Source organism: Myotis daubentonii, chromosome 9 (genome assembly GCF_963259705.1).
Source record: "Myotis daubentonii chromosome 9, mMyoDau2.1, whole genome shotgun sequence".
NCBI lineage: Eukaryota > Metazoa > Chordata > Mammalia > Chiroptera > Vespertilionidae > Myotis > Myotis daubentonii.
In genome coordinates, this window is record NC_081848.1 from 45,685,158 (window position 1) to 45,703,160 (window position 18,003).

Sequence of the window (18,003 nt, forward strand, 5' to 3'; positions counted from 1 at the left end):
ATTGCTATCTACTGTGGTTTCAATTTACATTTCCTAATGACCAATAATGGTAAGCATCTTGTCATGTGACTGTTCGTGCTTAGTGATGATTTTATACTGTTTGTGAAATATGTATTAAAATTTAACCTTATTTTTAATAGGGTTTTGTCTTTTTAAGATTGACTTGTAAAAGTTTTTCATATTCTGCATAAAAATTCATTATCTGATCTATGTGTTGCATGTAACTTCTCTCAGTCCAGAGCTTTCATTTTCTGTCATTTTTTATTTTCTCAATAGTGTGTTCTGGGAAATCCTATATAATAAAAGCCCAATATGCTGTGTCCAACTGTTTGCTATGATGCGCACTGACACCGGGGGGGCAGATGCTCCAACCAATAAGTTAGCTTGCTGCTGGGGTCTGGCCAATCAGGACTGGGTGAAATGGGCCGGACACACCCTGGAGCCCTCCCATGGCCCGCCCCCCTGGGCCCAATCATGCACCAGTGGGGTGCCTCGGCCTGGCCTATGCCCTCTCACAATCCAGGACCCCTCAGGGGATGTCAGAGAGCTGGTTTCAGCCTGATCCCTGCAGGCCAGGCCAAGGGACCCCACTGGTGCACAAATCTGTGCACCGGGCCTCTAGTATGTGTATGTGTATATATATATATATATATATATATATATATATATATATATATATATATTTAATTATTTATGAAGTCTGTACATGAAGAATAGGGACTTTTGAAGGTCAGTTGATCAATGGAGTTTTAGGGCAGGTCCATCTCACAGGGAGCTAATGTGTCCCCAGAGACCATCCTGTGGTTATTTACCCATTTTCAGACAGCATAATTGAAAGACATATACTCAACAGCTGGCAGAATTGTCTCTTGCTTGGGGAAGTTCAGTATTTTATCCTATTCAGGCACTCAACTGATTGAATGAGGCCCACCCATAGTTTTGACTATACCACCAGTAAGGTTTAAAAGACCCCGAGTAAACTGTGCCTTGGCTTGCACAATTTAGAGTGGTTCACATTAAAGATAAAGCTCATCTTGTGCAACTGAGAAAGGGTCTCGGAAGTTGTTTTCACCTGCTGTATCTGTTTCTTTCTCTTGCTGTGCTTTACCTTGACCTTAAAGCCTAAAATGAGTATACCCTGTGAAGTCTCATGGGTCCTTTCAGATATTTGACTCTACGTAATTGATGCAGTTGCTATTTCAAAATTTATAAAAATGAAGTACAAAATGCCTATGATGGCTTACTGATTATTTCTTCCATCTGGTTACATGATTAAAAGACCCAACTTTGCCATGGAAGAAGTAAGATCTGTGCTTAACTTCTTTGACTAGTGCTCCTAGAACACACACCCAGCATTGTCTAGTCAGTCCCATTACAATTGTGATAGTTCTTGACAACATAGCACTCCTCTATCATAATCGATGAATTCTAAATAAAGAGACTGTTTACTAGTATTGTACATGAGTTTCAATAAGTCTTTACCTTCAAACCCTGATTTTAATATCCATTACAGAAATAAATGGTATCTATTTATTTAAAAATAAAATTTATATTTAGTCTAGGAACAAATATTTGCTATGTAAATTTATCTCCAGGTTGATGTTGTCCGTAACTGAGGGAACATTGTATTTCACATCATATTCTGTAAAGCATTTACTCCATAATAGCTTAAGGACACTTCCCCTTTTTAAGGATGGAAAGGATAAAGATTTGAGGAGTATTTCCAAATCAAGTGCTCAGAGTCAAACATCATTAAAAAGGAAGATTGTTACCACCCGATCTCGAATCTGCTTGGTTCTCACGCCATAAATAATAGGGTTGAGAACAGGAGGAATTATCACATAAAAATTAGCCAGGAGGATGTGGATGTAACGTGGAATATTGTGGCCAAATCGGTGAGTCATAAAGGAGAAAAAGGCTAGAGTGAAGAAAGCTAAGATGACACAGACATGGGAACCACAGGTATTGAGAGCTTTGAGCCTGGCCTCCCAGGATGGAAGTCTGAAGACAGCAAGTAGAATCGTCACATATGAGATAGCAATCAAAATAACATCCAGCAGTATCATGGAGATAAGGATTAATCCAAATATGATATTGACCTTTATGCTGACACAAGCCAGACGGGCAATGCCCATGTGCTCGCAGTAGGTATGGGGTATAATATTATGCCCACAGAATGAAAGCCTCAAAAGGAGAAATACCAGTGGAAAAACAAACACAAAATTTTTCAACATGCCTACAACAGCAATAATACAAATAGTTCTGTTGGTGAGAATTATGTTGTAACGAAGTGGATGGCATATGGCAACATAGCGATCAAAAGCCATGGCTACAAGCATGAATGTTTCAAAGCCTGTAAACAGGTGTATGAAGAACATTTGAGCTAAGCATCCCCCAAAGGCAATCTCACTGAGACCAAACCAGAAGATGCTCAGCATTTTGGGAATGGTGGCAGTGGACAGGCCGAGGTCAGTGAGAGCCAGCATGGCCAACAAGTAGAACATGGGCTGGTGAAGGCTGTGCTCAGTGTGGATCACAAAGAGGATGATGACATTCCCCAAGAGGGCTATGAGATACATTATACCAAATGGGAAGCCAAGCCAGAGCTGCATGTTTTCCAGTCCTGGGATTCCCAGCAGCAGGAAGGATGAGGGGTGAACACATGATGTGTTGGCTGGAGACATACTGGCAAGGGCTTCTGATGGTCACATCCACTCATTTGAAGGAATCTCTTGTTCTGTATAAAGGTTCCCAGTGCTTCATCAATACTGCTAATAGTGAATAATAACAACAGAAAAAGATGTAATTGGTACATTTTATCTAGGAACACAGAAGTGAGATCATGTTTTCTCTTAGACTTCTCTTTCTCTCATTTACTTTCATTCATATATATATAAGAGAAGGAGAAGATTCCTTTAAAAAAATGGATATTTGGACATTGCGCAAGATGATCTAAATTAATTTTAGTGTGAATGTATGTCAACTCAGTTGATATAAGATTCTATATTAGGTTCTAACTTTTTAAAATATTTAATTATAAATTTGGATATTAAATTTATCTTAATTATAATTCATAAAAAATAGCCCACTGAAGAAGTTGAAACAATATTAATAAGGGAAGACATGACCTTTTCCTAGAAGCAAGGGAAGTAGAGACATTGCATAGTACACTGTGCATTTGAGGCTTTAGAAAATCAAAGTAGATTTTAAGAATGCAAGAGACATGACCCTGTGAAAGACAAGTAAGAAAGATAAAATCTCTAAAAATGGAAATGTACCTGTTCAAAGGATCCCCAAAACAGATGTGAGGAAAAGACAAGAGGAACCAGCATCATCCTGTTGTTAATCCTCAAGGTCTGCACCTTAGACATCCATTCTCAGAGAGATATTCACTGAAATCAATATATCACTGCTAATATTCTCTCTCAGGACCCTCTTATTCTACCACAGAGCTCTTTGTTTGGGTACATAATCAATGCCCAAGTTCCCAGAGCTTTGTGCAATTACAGAGGGGGGCAGGAAGTGGTTTTGTTTGTCATTATTTCTCTAGCACAACAGCTATCACTTGAAACATCTATACTGATAAAAGAGTAATATGCTAATTAGACCAGACGTCTTCCGGACAACCTTCCAGATGTCCTTCCTAACAAACCCAGACCCTGGCAAAGCCGCCTGGGGTCCCGGGCGCCTGAGACTGACCCAGGCCAAGCTGCCCAGGGTCCCGGGTGCCTGCAGCTGTGGCCGGCCTGGGTGAAGCCACATGTGGTCCCAGGAGCCTGCAGCCAGCCCAGGCAAAGCAGGCCCTGTCCTAGGTCCCTGCGACCTGCCAGAGGAGGGAAGCCTGGGTCCTGGGTGCAGGGGCTGAGGAAGAGGCAGTTAGGGGCAATCAGGCCAGCAGGGGAGCAGTTAAGAGTGATCAGGCAGGCAGGTAGAGGTGGTTAGGGGCAATCAGGCAAGCAGGAGAGCAGTTAGGGGCAATCAGGCAGGCAGGCAGGTGAGCAGTTAGGAACCAGCGGTCCTGGATTGCGAGAGAGGGATGTCCGGCCAGGCTGAGGGACTCCTCTCCCCCCGTGCACATATTTCGTGCACTGGGCCTCTAGTTTGCTAATAAAAGACTAAGTAGGTAATTATTAATTTTAACTCCTGATCAAAAGTCCTCATGTTAGAAGAATGGTGGGCACAATATGCAATATGCAGATGTTGTATAATAGAATTGTACACTTAAAACCTTAGACTCGTAATGAATTCAGGAGGCTTCCATGTAGGGAAGCATAAACTAAGACAGAAAGTAGGGAAAGAATTACTGCAAAATCTATCTAGACCTTCATCCTACTTAGAATGCACTACAAAAGCTCAAGAACTACAGAACCACACTAAAACAAGAAATATCTTCCTTCAGGTGTCCTGCAGTGCTGAGGAAAGGGGTATTTCTCTCAGATTAGAATTGTTCCTCATGACTGAACAGGCCTACTTCAGAAGCAGCTGCCATATACCAGATATATGGCAACTAAAATAAGATCCATCCTCCTAATCCATACCAAATAGATAGAAGATGGATAGCTAAATAAATAAATTACATGATCTAGGAGAGAGATAGAAAATTGTCTTACTTTTTCCAAGATAGACCCTAGTATTAGTAGAATAGTAAAAGGCAGATAGACTGAAAGAGTCAGTAAGTAGCAATTTCCTCCAATAGCAATTTTTACAGGAAAGAAAAAATGATATCATTTTAAAAACTCACCATTTTTCAGTTGCTGTGTGTTTTTACCTACAGCTTATATATTTAGTGCTAAAATTGCTTCCCAATATAGAAAACTAAAATAAAAAAGAATATGTATATACACATGTTCTGATAAGCCAGGATGAAAAAATTCATTATGGTTTTGAAAAGCTATGTACTATTTGGAATCTGAGGGTATTAAACTATTCAAGCTCTTCACCATTAGTGGCAATGAAATAGAAACAAAATTATTGATTTGGAAAAATATTGAGAATGCTATTTTTATATGAAATACAAAAAATAAATCTGAAATAACCAGCAGCATGCATGATTAAGTTCAGTAGAATTAGGCTAAAAATGAAAATTAGAAATGGGAGGGAAGGTTTGGTTAGGGGAGTGAATGGGGAAGGGGGAAGGAAAAAGGGAAGGGGGAGAGGAAAGGAGAGGAGAGAAGTAGGAAGACAGAAGGAAGAGAGGGAGAGAAAAAAAAAGAGGAGATAAATTCAACAATAATCAACAAAACAATTTACTTGTTTGACCGTTTAGTTTTTCCTTTTTCTTTTCCTTATCATTACAAGTAGGTATACTTGTGGAAAAAAAATGATAAAACACTAAAATATGTAGAATTACTTGAAATGAACATGCAATTATTTTGATTTATCACCTTCAAATTAATATTTATATCATACAAAAGTGAATGAGAGTATTAAATCAATAGTCCAAACCTTCCCGAACTATACATTCAAATGCCTATAGGAGCTAAGCTATTCAAAACTCACCAGGTATAACCAATATTGAAAGAATTCTGCAAATCGGGCTAATCACTGCTCCAAGCATGTCTTCGCATCATCACTGTGGTTCAAGGAGAAAAGTTTACACTGGAATTGAAAGTCCTCTCCCTGAACAGGAGCAGCCGCTCTTCTTGGGCTGCATGGGATGAGAGCATGGAAGAAAATGAATTCACAAGTTCTCAGCACAGGTTTATGAGCTTATAAAGAGCACATGGGCAAAGGAATCCTTTGGGACTTTCAAGTCTCTCCCCTTAGGTTCTCAACTTGCAAGAATTTCTCATTTCCCAACAATCCACAGTTGCTCTCTTGCCATCAGTCCCATAAGGATAATGTCTGAGCCAACCTATAATTTTCCATCTTGTCACCAGGGTTGTTATAGTCCCTAATGATTGTGTCACTTTTTTCCAGAAAATGTTATTTACTTGATCTAGAAGTCAGGTTAGCAAGTGTGCACTTGTTTATTTAAGATTAAGTATTGCTCAGATGTGTTTTGCATCTATAGATCTTTCCCCCACTCCAAAGCTTATATTCTGGGTGCATAGATAATACTAACCACTGATACATAAGTATGCAAAAATTAAGCTTTAAGTTATATGGTGCTAACTATAGAGATACAGAAATGCAGAAAACCAGTCCATCTTCCAGACTTTCTAGCTCAATTTCTTTTAGAAAGGAGTTGAAAGGTGGCACAATAGAAACTGTAAAGTAAGATAGAAACAGATATTATTTGAGAACATTACAGAAAGACTGGATGTCGTGTGGAGCCTGGATAAGTATAGAATCACAGGAAAATGAATGGCTTTTTTTTTTGATACAGGAAAAAAGGCAGCTCTAACAGCTGTCAGATGAAAGCTGGTGTGGCACCAACACCCTGACCATGGTGATGCCCACTGAAAAAATACAATTTCACAAAATATGAACATCAGACAAGGTCACTCTGTGCTCATGATGATGTAGTGAAATGAAAACAAGACCTTTCCATAATCATGCCTGAGCAAAGAGGAAATATATATACTGCCCCCTCCCCAAGAACTGTCCTCCCAGGAAATATGAGTGACTGGTTATTTTTATCAAACATACCTTTAGTCTCCACTCCATTCCTCTGACTTTTTATATATAAACTAGAGGCCCGATGCACGAAATTCATGCAAGAGTAGGTCTTCCTTCCCCCAGCTGCCAGCACCGGCTTCCCTCTGGCACCTGGGACCCGGGCTTCCCTCGCAGCCCTGGCTTCATCTGGAAGGTTGTCTGGAAGGACGTCCAGAAGGACATCTGGCCTAATTAGCATATTATGCTTTTATTATTATAGATATTATGAAGATACCCAATATATAAATTAGCCTTTTTTTAAAAAAAAAAAAAATCACCTGCTTCTGAGAAACATCCCCAAAACAAGCCCAGATTCATCCTCAAATCCTTTCTCAAACACTCTGAGTCCCCTAATATTTCCTCACTGCATGTGATGTCACCTATTGTATCAAGTAACAAACCCTGCTTTTCCTTTACCACAAATGTAGTATTCCTGGTGGTTGTTGGCTAGAGGGCACAGATATTTCCTATATATAGAGTTTCAGTGGGCCCACATGCTCACCAGAAATTGGCATTCTCGGCATTGTTTCTAAACCATTCTAATTGCTTGTAGTTTGCATTTCCCTGAAGTCAACTGATGCTGAGCAACTTCTTCTCTGTTTATTTGCCATCTGCATAATTTCCTTTGGTGACATGCCTGTTCAAATAATCTGCCCATTTTTAAAATTTTCTTATTATTGAGTTTGAGAATTTGTTATATATTCTGGATACAAGTCTTTTACCACATATGTGTTTTGCAAATATTCTCGCCCAGTCTGTGTTTTGTCTTTTTCTTCCCTGAATAGGGCACTTTAAGAAAGTCCAACTCACCTTATTTTTTTTTCTTTTAACAACAGTGCCTTGATTTGGTTTGGTTTTGTTATTTAAATAATTATTTAAATAATGTATTAGTTTAATTTCTAATTTAGTAGGGGGGAAAAGAACAGTGTTTTGGGAGTTATAATTAAGAATACTTAGCATTAAACAAAGATTTTCTTTCATGTGGTCTTCTAAATGTTTTAGGTATTACCTTTAAAATTTCTGTCATTTCTTTTGAGATATATGTTAATATACTATTATTAAAGTGTAACAGACTTTCTAGGAAAATGCATAAGATGCTGAGTTTAGGTTAATACTTTTTCACTAAGTACCAACACCAAACAGATTAAAAAACAACATAATATTGCTAGTAATTCAGAAGCCACTTCATATCAGCACCCAGTTACTACTACCTGACTTTTAACACCATACCAAGTGTACCAGTTAATAATGCAGATTTTTTAACCAAATAAAACATGGTAATTTCAAGAGAAACATCAAAAGTGCTTTATTCAAAGTAATGTCCATCGCTAGCTGCACATTTCCCCCATCTTTCAGGTAATTTGAGGATACTGTCCAAATACAACTTTTCTTGTTTTGAGGCAAACCATTCAGAGACCCAATTTTCCACTTCTTTGTATGTTTTAAAGTGCTGCTCAGAAAGTGTGTGTTCCATCGATCGGAACAAGTGGTAATCTGAAGGAGCAAGGTCTGGTGAATACAGCAGGTGGGTTAATACTTCCCAGGCAAGATCTTTTAAAGTGTCTTTAACTGGTTTTGAAGTGTGTGATGGTGTGTTATTATGAAGCAAAATTACTTTGCCGTGTCTTCTGACCCATTCTGGTCGCTTTACAATCAAAGCATGGTTCAAATTGATTATTTGTTGTCGGTAGTGATCAGTATCAGGTATACCAGTTACTAATGCGAATTTTTTTCAATAGATGGAGTTACACATATATATGCGATTTGATATGTATGCTGTTTTGTTGTATTGTTTTCTCTGATTACAAAATCTGCATTATTAACTGGTACACCCAGTAGACTAGGAAGCAAAGCAGATCTAAAACCATTTTTTCTTTCTTCCCTGGATGGCCCACAGAAAACAATGACTCTAAGGATAAACAATAAGGAGAAATCCTTGGTATTCATTTATGTGAATCTGATTTGACAATTCAGCTCTTGTGTTACCACTTCTTTTTTTTAACCTCCGAGTAGATGTAATCTTTTTCTATCTGGCTTATTTGTTATTTATACTTATAATTTGTACATTCTAATTGCTGCACAGTATTTTTCTGTTTAAATATATCACACTTGCTTTACAAATTCTACTACTAATGTACATTTGAATTGTATCAGTTATTGATTATTGCATCTAGTGCTTCTGTGATCATTGATGTATCTTCAGATGGCTTTATGCAATGCTTTTGTTGGGATATTCCTAGGAGCAGAATTTTGATCATAGAATATATATATACACGATTATTTTCTGAGATATTGCTAAACAATTTTCTAAAATAATTTTAGCAATTTACCTTTCACCAGAAATATATGAAGATTCTAGTTGCTCCAACATATTGGTTACTACTTAACATTTTTCATTTTATTCATTCTGATCAGTACATAGTAGAATTGCTCAGTGATTTTAAATGTATTTCTCTTCTAAGAAAATAGAGGAGCTTTTCACATTCATTAGAAATTTGGATATCCTCCTTTGTGAAATCTCCATACAAGTCCTTTGCTAATTTTTTTATGTGTGGTGTTCCTTTTTCTTATAGAATTATAAGAGTCCCTAAATATTCTGTAATACAAGTCATTTGGCTTGCCTATTCTCTCTGTTAATGGTATATTTGGTTAAATATGATGAACACACAATACAATATACAGATGATATATTATAGAATTGTATACTTGAAACCTATATAATTTTTTATTATCAAATGAAGATATATTTATTGATTTTAGAGAGAGGAGAAGGGGGAGAAATAGTGAGAAAGAGAGAAGCATTGACGTGAGAAACATGGATGGGTTGCCTACTGTACTCTCCAAAAACAGGGATTAAACCTGCAAACTAGGTATGTGCCCCAACTGGGACACAAACCCACCACATTTTGGTGTTTGGGACAATGCTCCAACCAAATGAGCCACCTCAGGGTACAAAAGAACAGAGGAAAGAAAATGAAGAAGCACATCATCACTCTTAAATATTTCCTCTCAGAATTGACACTAGTCAGGTTACTTCTACAAATACTTTATTTATACTTTAAGTCCTATGGCCAAATCTAACTGCAAGAGGCTGGACACATAAATCTCTCATGTTCCTCAAAAAAAGAGAATATTGAAAATGTCAGTAAGCACAGGTAATATCCAAGTTAAGTATGCCAAACAAATATTTTTTTTTTTATTTTCATCCTTTGATTATTAAAACACATATTTGCAAGTTGTATATTCTTCCTCAAAAGTCTTCAGACAATTTTTTCTTACTGTGATTATTTTATCCAAAGTCTCAAGTTGCTGTAAAATGTTGTTAATTTTCACATCCACTTATATCTGAATATTATATTATTTTTGCTTTGAAGGGACCAATAGTTAAGCTCCTTTGTTGCCTATTTTGATGATTAAAGCTTTCTTACCTTATCTAGAGTCAAAAGTCTTTGACTATACTGGCTAGCTTGACTTAATTAATTTGTCTGATGTCTGTTTATTAAATTTTGGTCTATTAGATTTTCTAAATACAAAAAATAATAACTAAAGTCTATGGATATTTTAAGCAAATATTATATATAAATATCTATGCTGTCCTATTTACAATATTTTGCTATATGTAACTACAAGATTTAGAAGGCAATTGCTAATTTTTTAGAAAGCAATATCTATATTTTCTTGTCAGGAAGTAGAAGTTCTATGCTCATAAATGGAAAAAGTAAGAAGTTTTAGGTGAAGTAAAAGAGATAACATAACTTAGGCAGACTCTCTTGTATGTAGTTTCAAATAACAATTCCTTTTTGACTAGGTCAATAATTTCCATATGAGTATTTTAGAAAGTGAAAACAAGTCAAATATATTTCTAGTTTTATGTGGATATATTCAATATATTGGCCCAGTATTTGGAATATTTATTGAATATCATTACAAAGTTTCTAAAATGTTCCTCCCAAATGTAAATGAATATACAATCCTGTAGCATAAGTTTCTTGTGACATAGGATTCTGTATTTTCATCTATCATTAATATTCATTTAATGAATATATATTTTAGAATTATGCACAATTATTCCCTGCTCTCTTTATTTGTTTCTAAATGTATGCCTTCTTCTCTTTCTGTAGGTGCCAGGAGCCAAAATCTGGATAATAGTTTGTTATGAAGGATCTTCTGATCCACACTTTACTCGTATGAAAATACAAATACTAAGAGTAACCACATCATAGAATTCACATACAAAATAGATGTGCTAAAGTCAGCAAATTATTTAGAACAGTATATGCTAATGAGTTAAATAATGTCATTGTTATTAGTTTAGGAATTCTGCCACCAAAATTACCTACAACCCTGAGCAAATTTCATTCTGCTACTTTCATATTTTCTTCGGTGATTCAGAAAGTGGACCAGTTTAAAAACGACCCTATTTAATAATCTACCTCCCACTAACAGATGGATTTTCAGATGAATCTACACTAATAAAAGAGAAAAATGGTAATTGGCGTACGACGATACCCTTTTCATTGGCTAATCAGGGCTATATGCAAATTAACTGCCAACTATGATTGGCAGTTAACTGCCAACTAAGATTGGCAGTTAAATGCCAACTAAGATTGGCAGTTAACTGCCAACAAGATGGCAGTTAATTTGCATATGTAGGCACAATGCAGGGAGGCCAAAGGGAAAGCAGGATGAAGCCCCCTGCCACTGACAGTGATCGGAAACCCAGGGGGGAGCTAAGAGCTGGGGGGCAGGGCAAAGGCGGCCCTGGGGCCGCCTTTGCCCTGCCCCCTAGCCATGATCAGAGAATCAGGCGCCTTTGCCACCCTGGCCAGTGATAGCAGGCAGTAGGGGTGGAGCCAGCGATGGGAGCTGGGCACGGTCGAAGCTGGCAGTCCCGGGAGCTAGGGGTCCCTTGCCTGGGCCTAAAGCGAAGCCCACGATCACAGGACCACTGCAGCTGCGGGTCCCCGCTGCCTGAGCCGGATGCCTCAGCCAGAGGCGTTAGGCCTGGGCAGGGACGGAGCCTGCAACCATGGGGAGCTGGGGGTCCCCTGCCCAGGCCTGACACCTCTGCTGGAGGCCTCAGGCCTGGTCAAGGGGCCGATCTGGTGATTGGTTATCGGAGGGTGAAGAGGGTCAACTCCTCTGGCCGAGGCATCAGGCCTGGGTGGGGGGCGGAGCCGAGGATTGAAGGGATATGATGGTCCCCTTGCCCAGGCCTGAAGCCTGGGTCAGAGGCGTCAGGCTTGGGCGGGGGGTAGAGCAAGCAATCAGAGGGAGATGGGGGTCCCCTGCCCAGGCATGATTCCTGGGCCAGAGGCCTCAGGCCTGGGCGGGGGCCAGAGCCAGTGATCGGGGGGAGATGGGGGTCCCCTGTCCAAGCCTGACACCTCTGGCAGAGGCATCAGGCCTGGGCTGGGGGCAGAACCAGTGATGGGGGAAAATGAGGGTCCCCTGCCCAGGCCTGACGCCTCTGTCAGAGGCGTCAGGCCTGGGCAAGGGGCCAATCCTGCGATTGGAGGATGATGGGGATCAACGCCTGAGGGCTCCCAGTATGTGAGAGGGGGCAGGCTGGGCTGAGGGACACACCCCCACACACACCCAGTGCACGAATTTCGTGCACCAGGCCCCTAGTTATATAATAATTATATAATTATATATATATGACAACTAAATATCAAGTTTTCATTTGAAAAGTTGTGACTATAATAACTACATTATAAGGCAATCTGATTATCAGTATAAACATAAACCTTCTAAAAGATGCAAACCTTAAAATTATGAAATTATCATCAATAAATTCATTATTATCTTTAAACTCAAAGGATTATTTGCCTTTGCTCCCTCCCTTTAAACCCCTTCTAATGAGCATATACAGAAAAATATGAACAATAAAACATTCTAAGACTACCAATTTTTAACCATCTTTTTGAAAAATCCTCAAAACTCGCTCCCTAATCTGCTTGGTGCGGACCCCATAGATTACAGGATTGAGGGCTGGTGGAACAACCACATATAGATTGGCTAAGAGAATATGGACATATCGGGGAATATTATAGCCAAAGCGATGTGTCAAGAAAGAGAAAAAGGCAGGTATGAAAAAGGCTAAGATAACACCAATATGGGATCCACAGGTGTTGAGGGCTTTGAGTCGAGCCTCCCAGGAAGGCAGGCAAAAGACTGCGTAGAGGATCCTGGCATAGGAGAGAATAATTAGGAGCACATCCAATAATAAGAGAGAAATGTTGCCAAGGCCAAACATTATATTCAGTTTGATGCTGGCACAGGCCAGACGGGCAATGCCCATGTGCTCACAGTAGGTATGAGGGATGATATGATGCCCACAGAAGGGCAGCCTCAGGAGGAGAAACACCAGTGGGCCCACCATGCACAGGCTCCGCAGAAGGGAAATGCCTGCAATAACGCTGATGACTTTGCTGGTGAGGATCGTGGTATAGCGAAGGGGTTTACAAATGGCAATGTAGCGGTCAAAGGCCATGGCCACCAACACAATGCTCTCCATAGCAGTGAAGAAGTGGATGAAGAACATCTGGGAAAGGCAGCTTTCAAAAGATATGCCTCTGAGGTTGAACCAGAAAATCCCCAGCATTTTGGGGATGGTGGCTGTGGACAGGCCCAGGTCGATGGTGTCCAACATGGCCAGGAAGTAGTACATGGGCTCATGGAGGCTATGCTCAGTCCGGATCACGAACAGGACAGCAGCATTCCCCAGGAGGGCAACAAGATACACAAAGAGAAAGGGGAATCCAATCCAGACATGCATGTCCTCTAGGCCTGGGATGCCCAGCAAAAGGAATGAGGAAGGATGGAACCAGGTGTCATTAGGCATAGACATCCTTCCTGCCACTGTTGCTGATTTTGCGTATTGGTGTTCAATGTCATCTTCACATGAAGGATGCTTGCTCCACTTCTTCTTTCCCAGTCTCCTGATAAAATTCAAAATAACTGTAATATTCATTTTCTCTCATTCAATATTATTAAAACTATCCTGCCATCCTTACCTGGACATCAGATGGCTCCAGGAATCAAGCCAGTCCCACTCTTCCTCAGATCATTCCGATTCACAAAAGGTTGAACAAGAAGAGAGAGGAGAATACCCATGAAGTTGATATTCAAGGTAAGGAGTAGAAATAATAAAGGTCTTTGTTTTTTGTACTTTCTGGTATTACATGCATTGTATTTAATGTATATGAAATATACTTTAGCATATGAAATCCAACACATTATTTTATTGAGAAACTTGAGGACCATTTATATATGTATTTGAAAACCATTTATCTATGTATTATGTATATTTATATTTGTAAATATACATGCATGTTTATACATATACTAGAGGCCCAGTGCACAAAGTTCATGCACTGGGGGTTGAGGGGTTCCCTCAGCCTGGCCTGCACCCTATCATAGTCTGGGGCCCTTGCAGTCTGGGACCCCTACAGTCTGGGACCCCTCGCTCCTTACTGCCCGCCTGCAGTGGAGGTGGGAGAGGCTCGCACCACAGCTGCTGCACTCGCCAGCCATGAGCCCAGCTTCTGGCTGAACTCCTGCATTGAGTGTCTGCCCCTGGTGGTCAGTGCACGTAATAGAGACCGGTCATTCCACCAGTCATTCTGCCATTTTAGGGTTTTTTATGTAGGATATGCATTTTTTTTTTTTTTACTGTGCCTATACCTTTGACTATTTGATCCTGAAACCAGAGGCTGAAAATTTACTTTTGTTTATTTATGCACCTAAAACCGCATCACACATACAATTCTCAGAAAACAATGTTTCTTAAATAACTGAGTCAGAGAAAATTCATAACAACATCCAGCATACACCAGGTGCTTAATAACATAGTTTCCAACTTAACTAGATAGTCCAAAAGCCATCTTCATCCAAAATATTTTGGATCATGAATAAAGACAAGAAAATGAAGACATGTTGCACAGGGGCTTTTAAAGTTAGGGCAAACTTTGATTTACCAGTATACAATATTCTAAATTGAAATGGTCTCATTTTCCATTGAACAAACAAAAACTTAAATTAATTTAAGAAGCTTTCTTGGGAAGTGTAATCAGGGCTACCTAAAGAGTTTTGCATTTTTTTTAGCTCCCATATTCAAGTCCATCTAACTCACTTATACATGGAAAAGGAGGTGTCACCTTGGATAACCTTTAGATTAGAGTTTAGTAAAGCTATACTCTATCCCAGTGGTCGGCAAACTCATTAGTCAACAGAGTCAAATATCAACAGTACAACGATTGAAATTTCTTTTGAGAGCTACATTTGTTAAACTTAAACTATATAGGTAGGTACACTGTTATTAACTTAAGTAGGGTACTCCTAAGGCTTAGGAAGGGCCACACTCAAGGGGCCAAAGAGTCGCATGTGGCTCGCGAGCCACAGTTTGCCGACCATAGCTCTATCCCAATCTTGATGTTTTCCTGAATGTCTCCTTTAAGTACTAAATGAAAAAGGAATTTGTTAAATGGTTCTTTATATAGCTTGAGTGGCAAATTCCTGGATTTATTTATCTTGAGTTCATATTTTAAGACAATCAAGAAAGGGGAAGTTGTTTATTGGCTAACTTCCTAATTGGAAGCAATTTTGAAAACAGTGTGGAAATGATAGTGTGTGGGGCTAGTTGCCTGGAAATTGGGGGAGTTCATATTTGAGTAGTACCCATCAGAGACAGATGCACAGAAAAAGCCTCCTTTAATCCACAATAGGACCATCCTGTAGCAAAAAATGTGGCCCCTCTGGGGCCTATTAGGAGTAACAGAAAGAAGGGATGAGACATTGGGTAGAAATTTAGATAGAAAATTTGAATAAGACTTGGCCAATACTCTCACACTGTGATGAGGGTGATATAAAGATGAAATTTTAATAAAATGTTGCATGATGGTAGAAAAATAAAGGAAATACTGTGGGTATGGATTTGAACAAAATAAACTTTATGTAGGATATAAAATGGATCGAAAACTATATTTTACAAAGAAGCACAAGAAGTTTATTGCAGCTAGAAATGAATGTGTGTTTTAAAAACAGGAACTAAAATTATCATGGGCCCTACCCTGAAAGGTGAGTCCATAGGTTTGTCCTTTAAGAGCTGGACTCTGTGATCTGTGCAACCTTCTCTAGATTCTGGAGATTAATGGCTCTATCTTACAGTGAAAACTGTCACCCAAACGAGCTAGAGCATGTGGTGGTAGAATTATTATGGTTTTATCCACAGAAGAAAGCTCTTTCCTATTCTCACCTCTGAATTTCCAGGAGTGCTACACAGAATTGATCAGTTACCAATGAGCAAACCAACCAGTTACTTACTCATTTCATAAGTAAAAACCAATCTATCCCATCAATATAGATGTATACAACCTCAGATCTTTGCCAGGTACAATGATGAGACTGGGCCCCAGCTTCTCCTCTTTGAGATCATGGTTTCTAATGTTCTGTAATGAACTTATATCAGACAGTCATTCTCTTGGTTCTGCATCATGTTGGTACTCCACTATAGTCCACACCTCCACCTCAGCTACCCCAGTGTACATTAACACCATTTCAAGTCCTCTACCTGATAAAGATAACAAGAAGAGATTCTTTATACCAGCGGTTTGCATCAGGATTGATTGTTTTCCCCTTGGGTATATTTAGGAATGTCAGGAAACATTTTTTTATTATCAGAACTTAAAGGAAGTGTTACTGATGTCTAGATGCCAGGGATGTTGCTAAACATCCTACAATGCACAGAGCATCCCCCCCCCTAAAAAAACAACAACACAACAACACAAAGAAAAACCTGACCCACAATGTAAGTAATACCAAAATTGAAATCCATACCCTTCACCTTTCATCTTATCTATGCCTAATTCATAGTCCCATGGCATAGTGGTATGCTACTAGGAAAAGACCTGCACTAGTTACATGTTATCTTATTTCTCAGTTAACTTTTTACCTTGGTCTTGAGCCCTAATAAAATAAAACAAAACAAAATATAAAAAACTTTATTAGTAGTCACAGTTATGCTTCAAAATTTATTCAGTCAATTTGTCTGTTCACAAACATACCTGCTTATCTCATTTAGTAGGTCTGAAAATGTGCTAGGTGCCAGGAAAGCATAGTCCTTGGTCTCTTGATGTTGTACCTAACATAAAGTTGAAAAAAATAAATGAACTGATATAGAGTTTTCTTCTGTATCTCACCTGCTGTTGTATGTGTGGGACTATGGATGTGAATATATGTTGCCATGAAAATTTATGGTATAAAATTTGTAATGCCCAAAGCTTGCCTGTGTATTCTTTTTATCCTTTTTCCAATGCTGTGTTACACACTTATTTTTTTTCCTCACTCTATTCTAACTTAGCATGAACTCATTCCCAAGTTTCCACAACCCTAACTATGAATAACAGTCTTACCTTGCTTTCCAAATGTCTCTGAGAGGACAGAGCTTGAAAATATAATCTGACCTCTCTCTGGGTCCACACCTTGTTGGCAAGGAATAGGCATTTATATTGGTGCAGTGGCCCTGCGTCCAGTTGGATGGGGACTGTAGTCTCCCTGGGTTTCTGACAGAGACGAAGTAATATTCACTGGAGAGTTCTTCCTCCCTACACTGGCACCATGGGGCAAGAGTCACCAGCTCTCTATGTTTTCCAATGACAATGTAGCTTTTCTGCTTTCCTACTTAAAAACCTAAATTCCTGATTAACATTTAAATTCCTGATTTAAATGATTATCTGCCTTCTTCAATGATATGTCCCATCAGTCTTCCCTCTTTGTTCTACATCATCTCTGTCATAGCCTAAATTTGATATGCCTATTATTCCTTTGCCCCACTCCTCATGAACTATTTAGGTGAAAGACCAGATAAAGCAACAAAAATGTGATGTGATAACCCAAGATTTTAGAGATAGGAAAGCTCAATAAGGTGAGCTAACTTCTTACTCATGATTACCCCACCAGTTGTTTAATGATTATATGAGCAAGGAAAGAGGCTAATTACCAGGACAGAGAGAAACCACTCAGACTCAAGGAACCTTGCAAAGTTTAGCTCCAGATAAGAGTCTTAGCTGAGCCTAGGCCCAGACATATCAGTAAAGAAACTAGCTTTGGATCACCTACCCCACATATTGCAATCTCTAAATTATTTAAATTGATTTCATCCATTAGAGCTACCCCAACTGAGATGCTATGTTTTGTTGAAAAAAATGAGTCTTCCTTGGTGTGCTTTTTCTGAATTCCTGACTTATAGAATCTGTAAACATAATAAAATATTTGATTTGTTGTTTTATACACTTAAATTTTGGAATTTCTTATATGCAAGAATAGAAAACCAAGAGGAAACTTTCTACCTTAAATTAGGTTCCATTTTAATGAACCCAAAACATGTGTTATTTGTTTGAA

General features: G+C 38.9%; 2 protein-coding genes across 2 annotated transcripts; both read right to left on the bottom strand.

Annotated features, from left to right (window-relative positions):
• Window positions 1-1,742: 1,742 nt before the first annotated feature.
• LOC132242167 (olfactory receptor 52E8-like) lies at window positions 1,743-2,684 on the bottom strand. Its single transcript, XM_059711081.1, has one exon. It carries the CDS (start codon window positions 2,682-2,684, stop codon window positions 1,743-1,745), a length of 942 nt encoding a protein of 313 aa, XP_059567064.1.
• Window positions 2,685-12,514: 9,830 nt separating this feature from the next.
• LOC132242168 (olfactory receptor 52E8-like) lies at window positions 12,515-13,459 on the bottom strand. Its single transcript, XM_059711082.1, has one exon. The coding sequence runs from the start codon at window positions 13,451-13,453 to the stop codon at window positions 12,515-12,517; it is 939 nt and encodes a 312-aa protein (XP_059567065.1). The 5' UTR covers window positions 13,454-13,459.
• Window positions 13,460-18,003: the final 4,544 nt, after the last annotated feature.

Coding starts and splice junctions, on each gene's coding strand:
- LOC132242167 (XM_059711081.1), bottom strand. CDS start 2,684: ATGTCTCCAGCCAACACATCATGTGTTCACCCCTCATCCTTCCTGCTG.
- LOC132242168 (XM_059711082.1), bottom strand. CDS start 13,453: ATGTCTATGCCTAATGACACCTGGTTCCATCCTTCCTCATTCCTTTTG.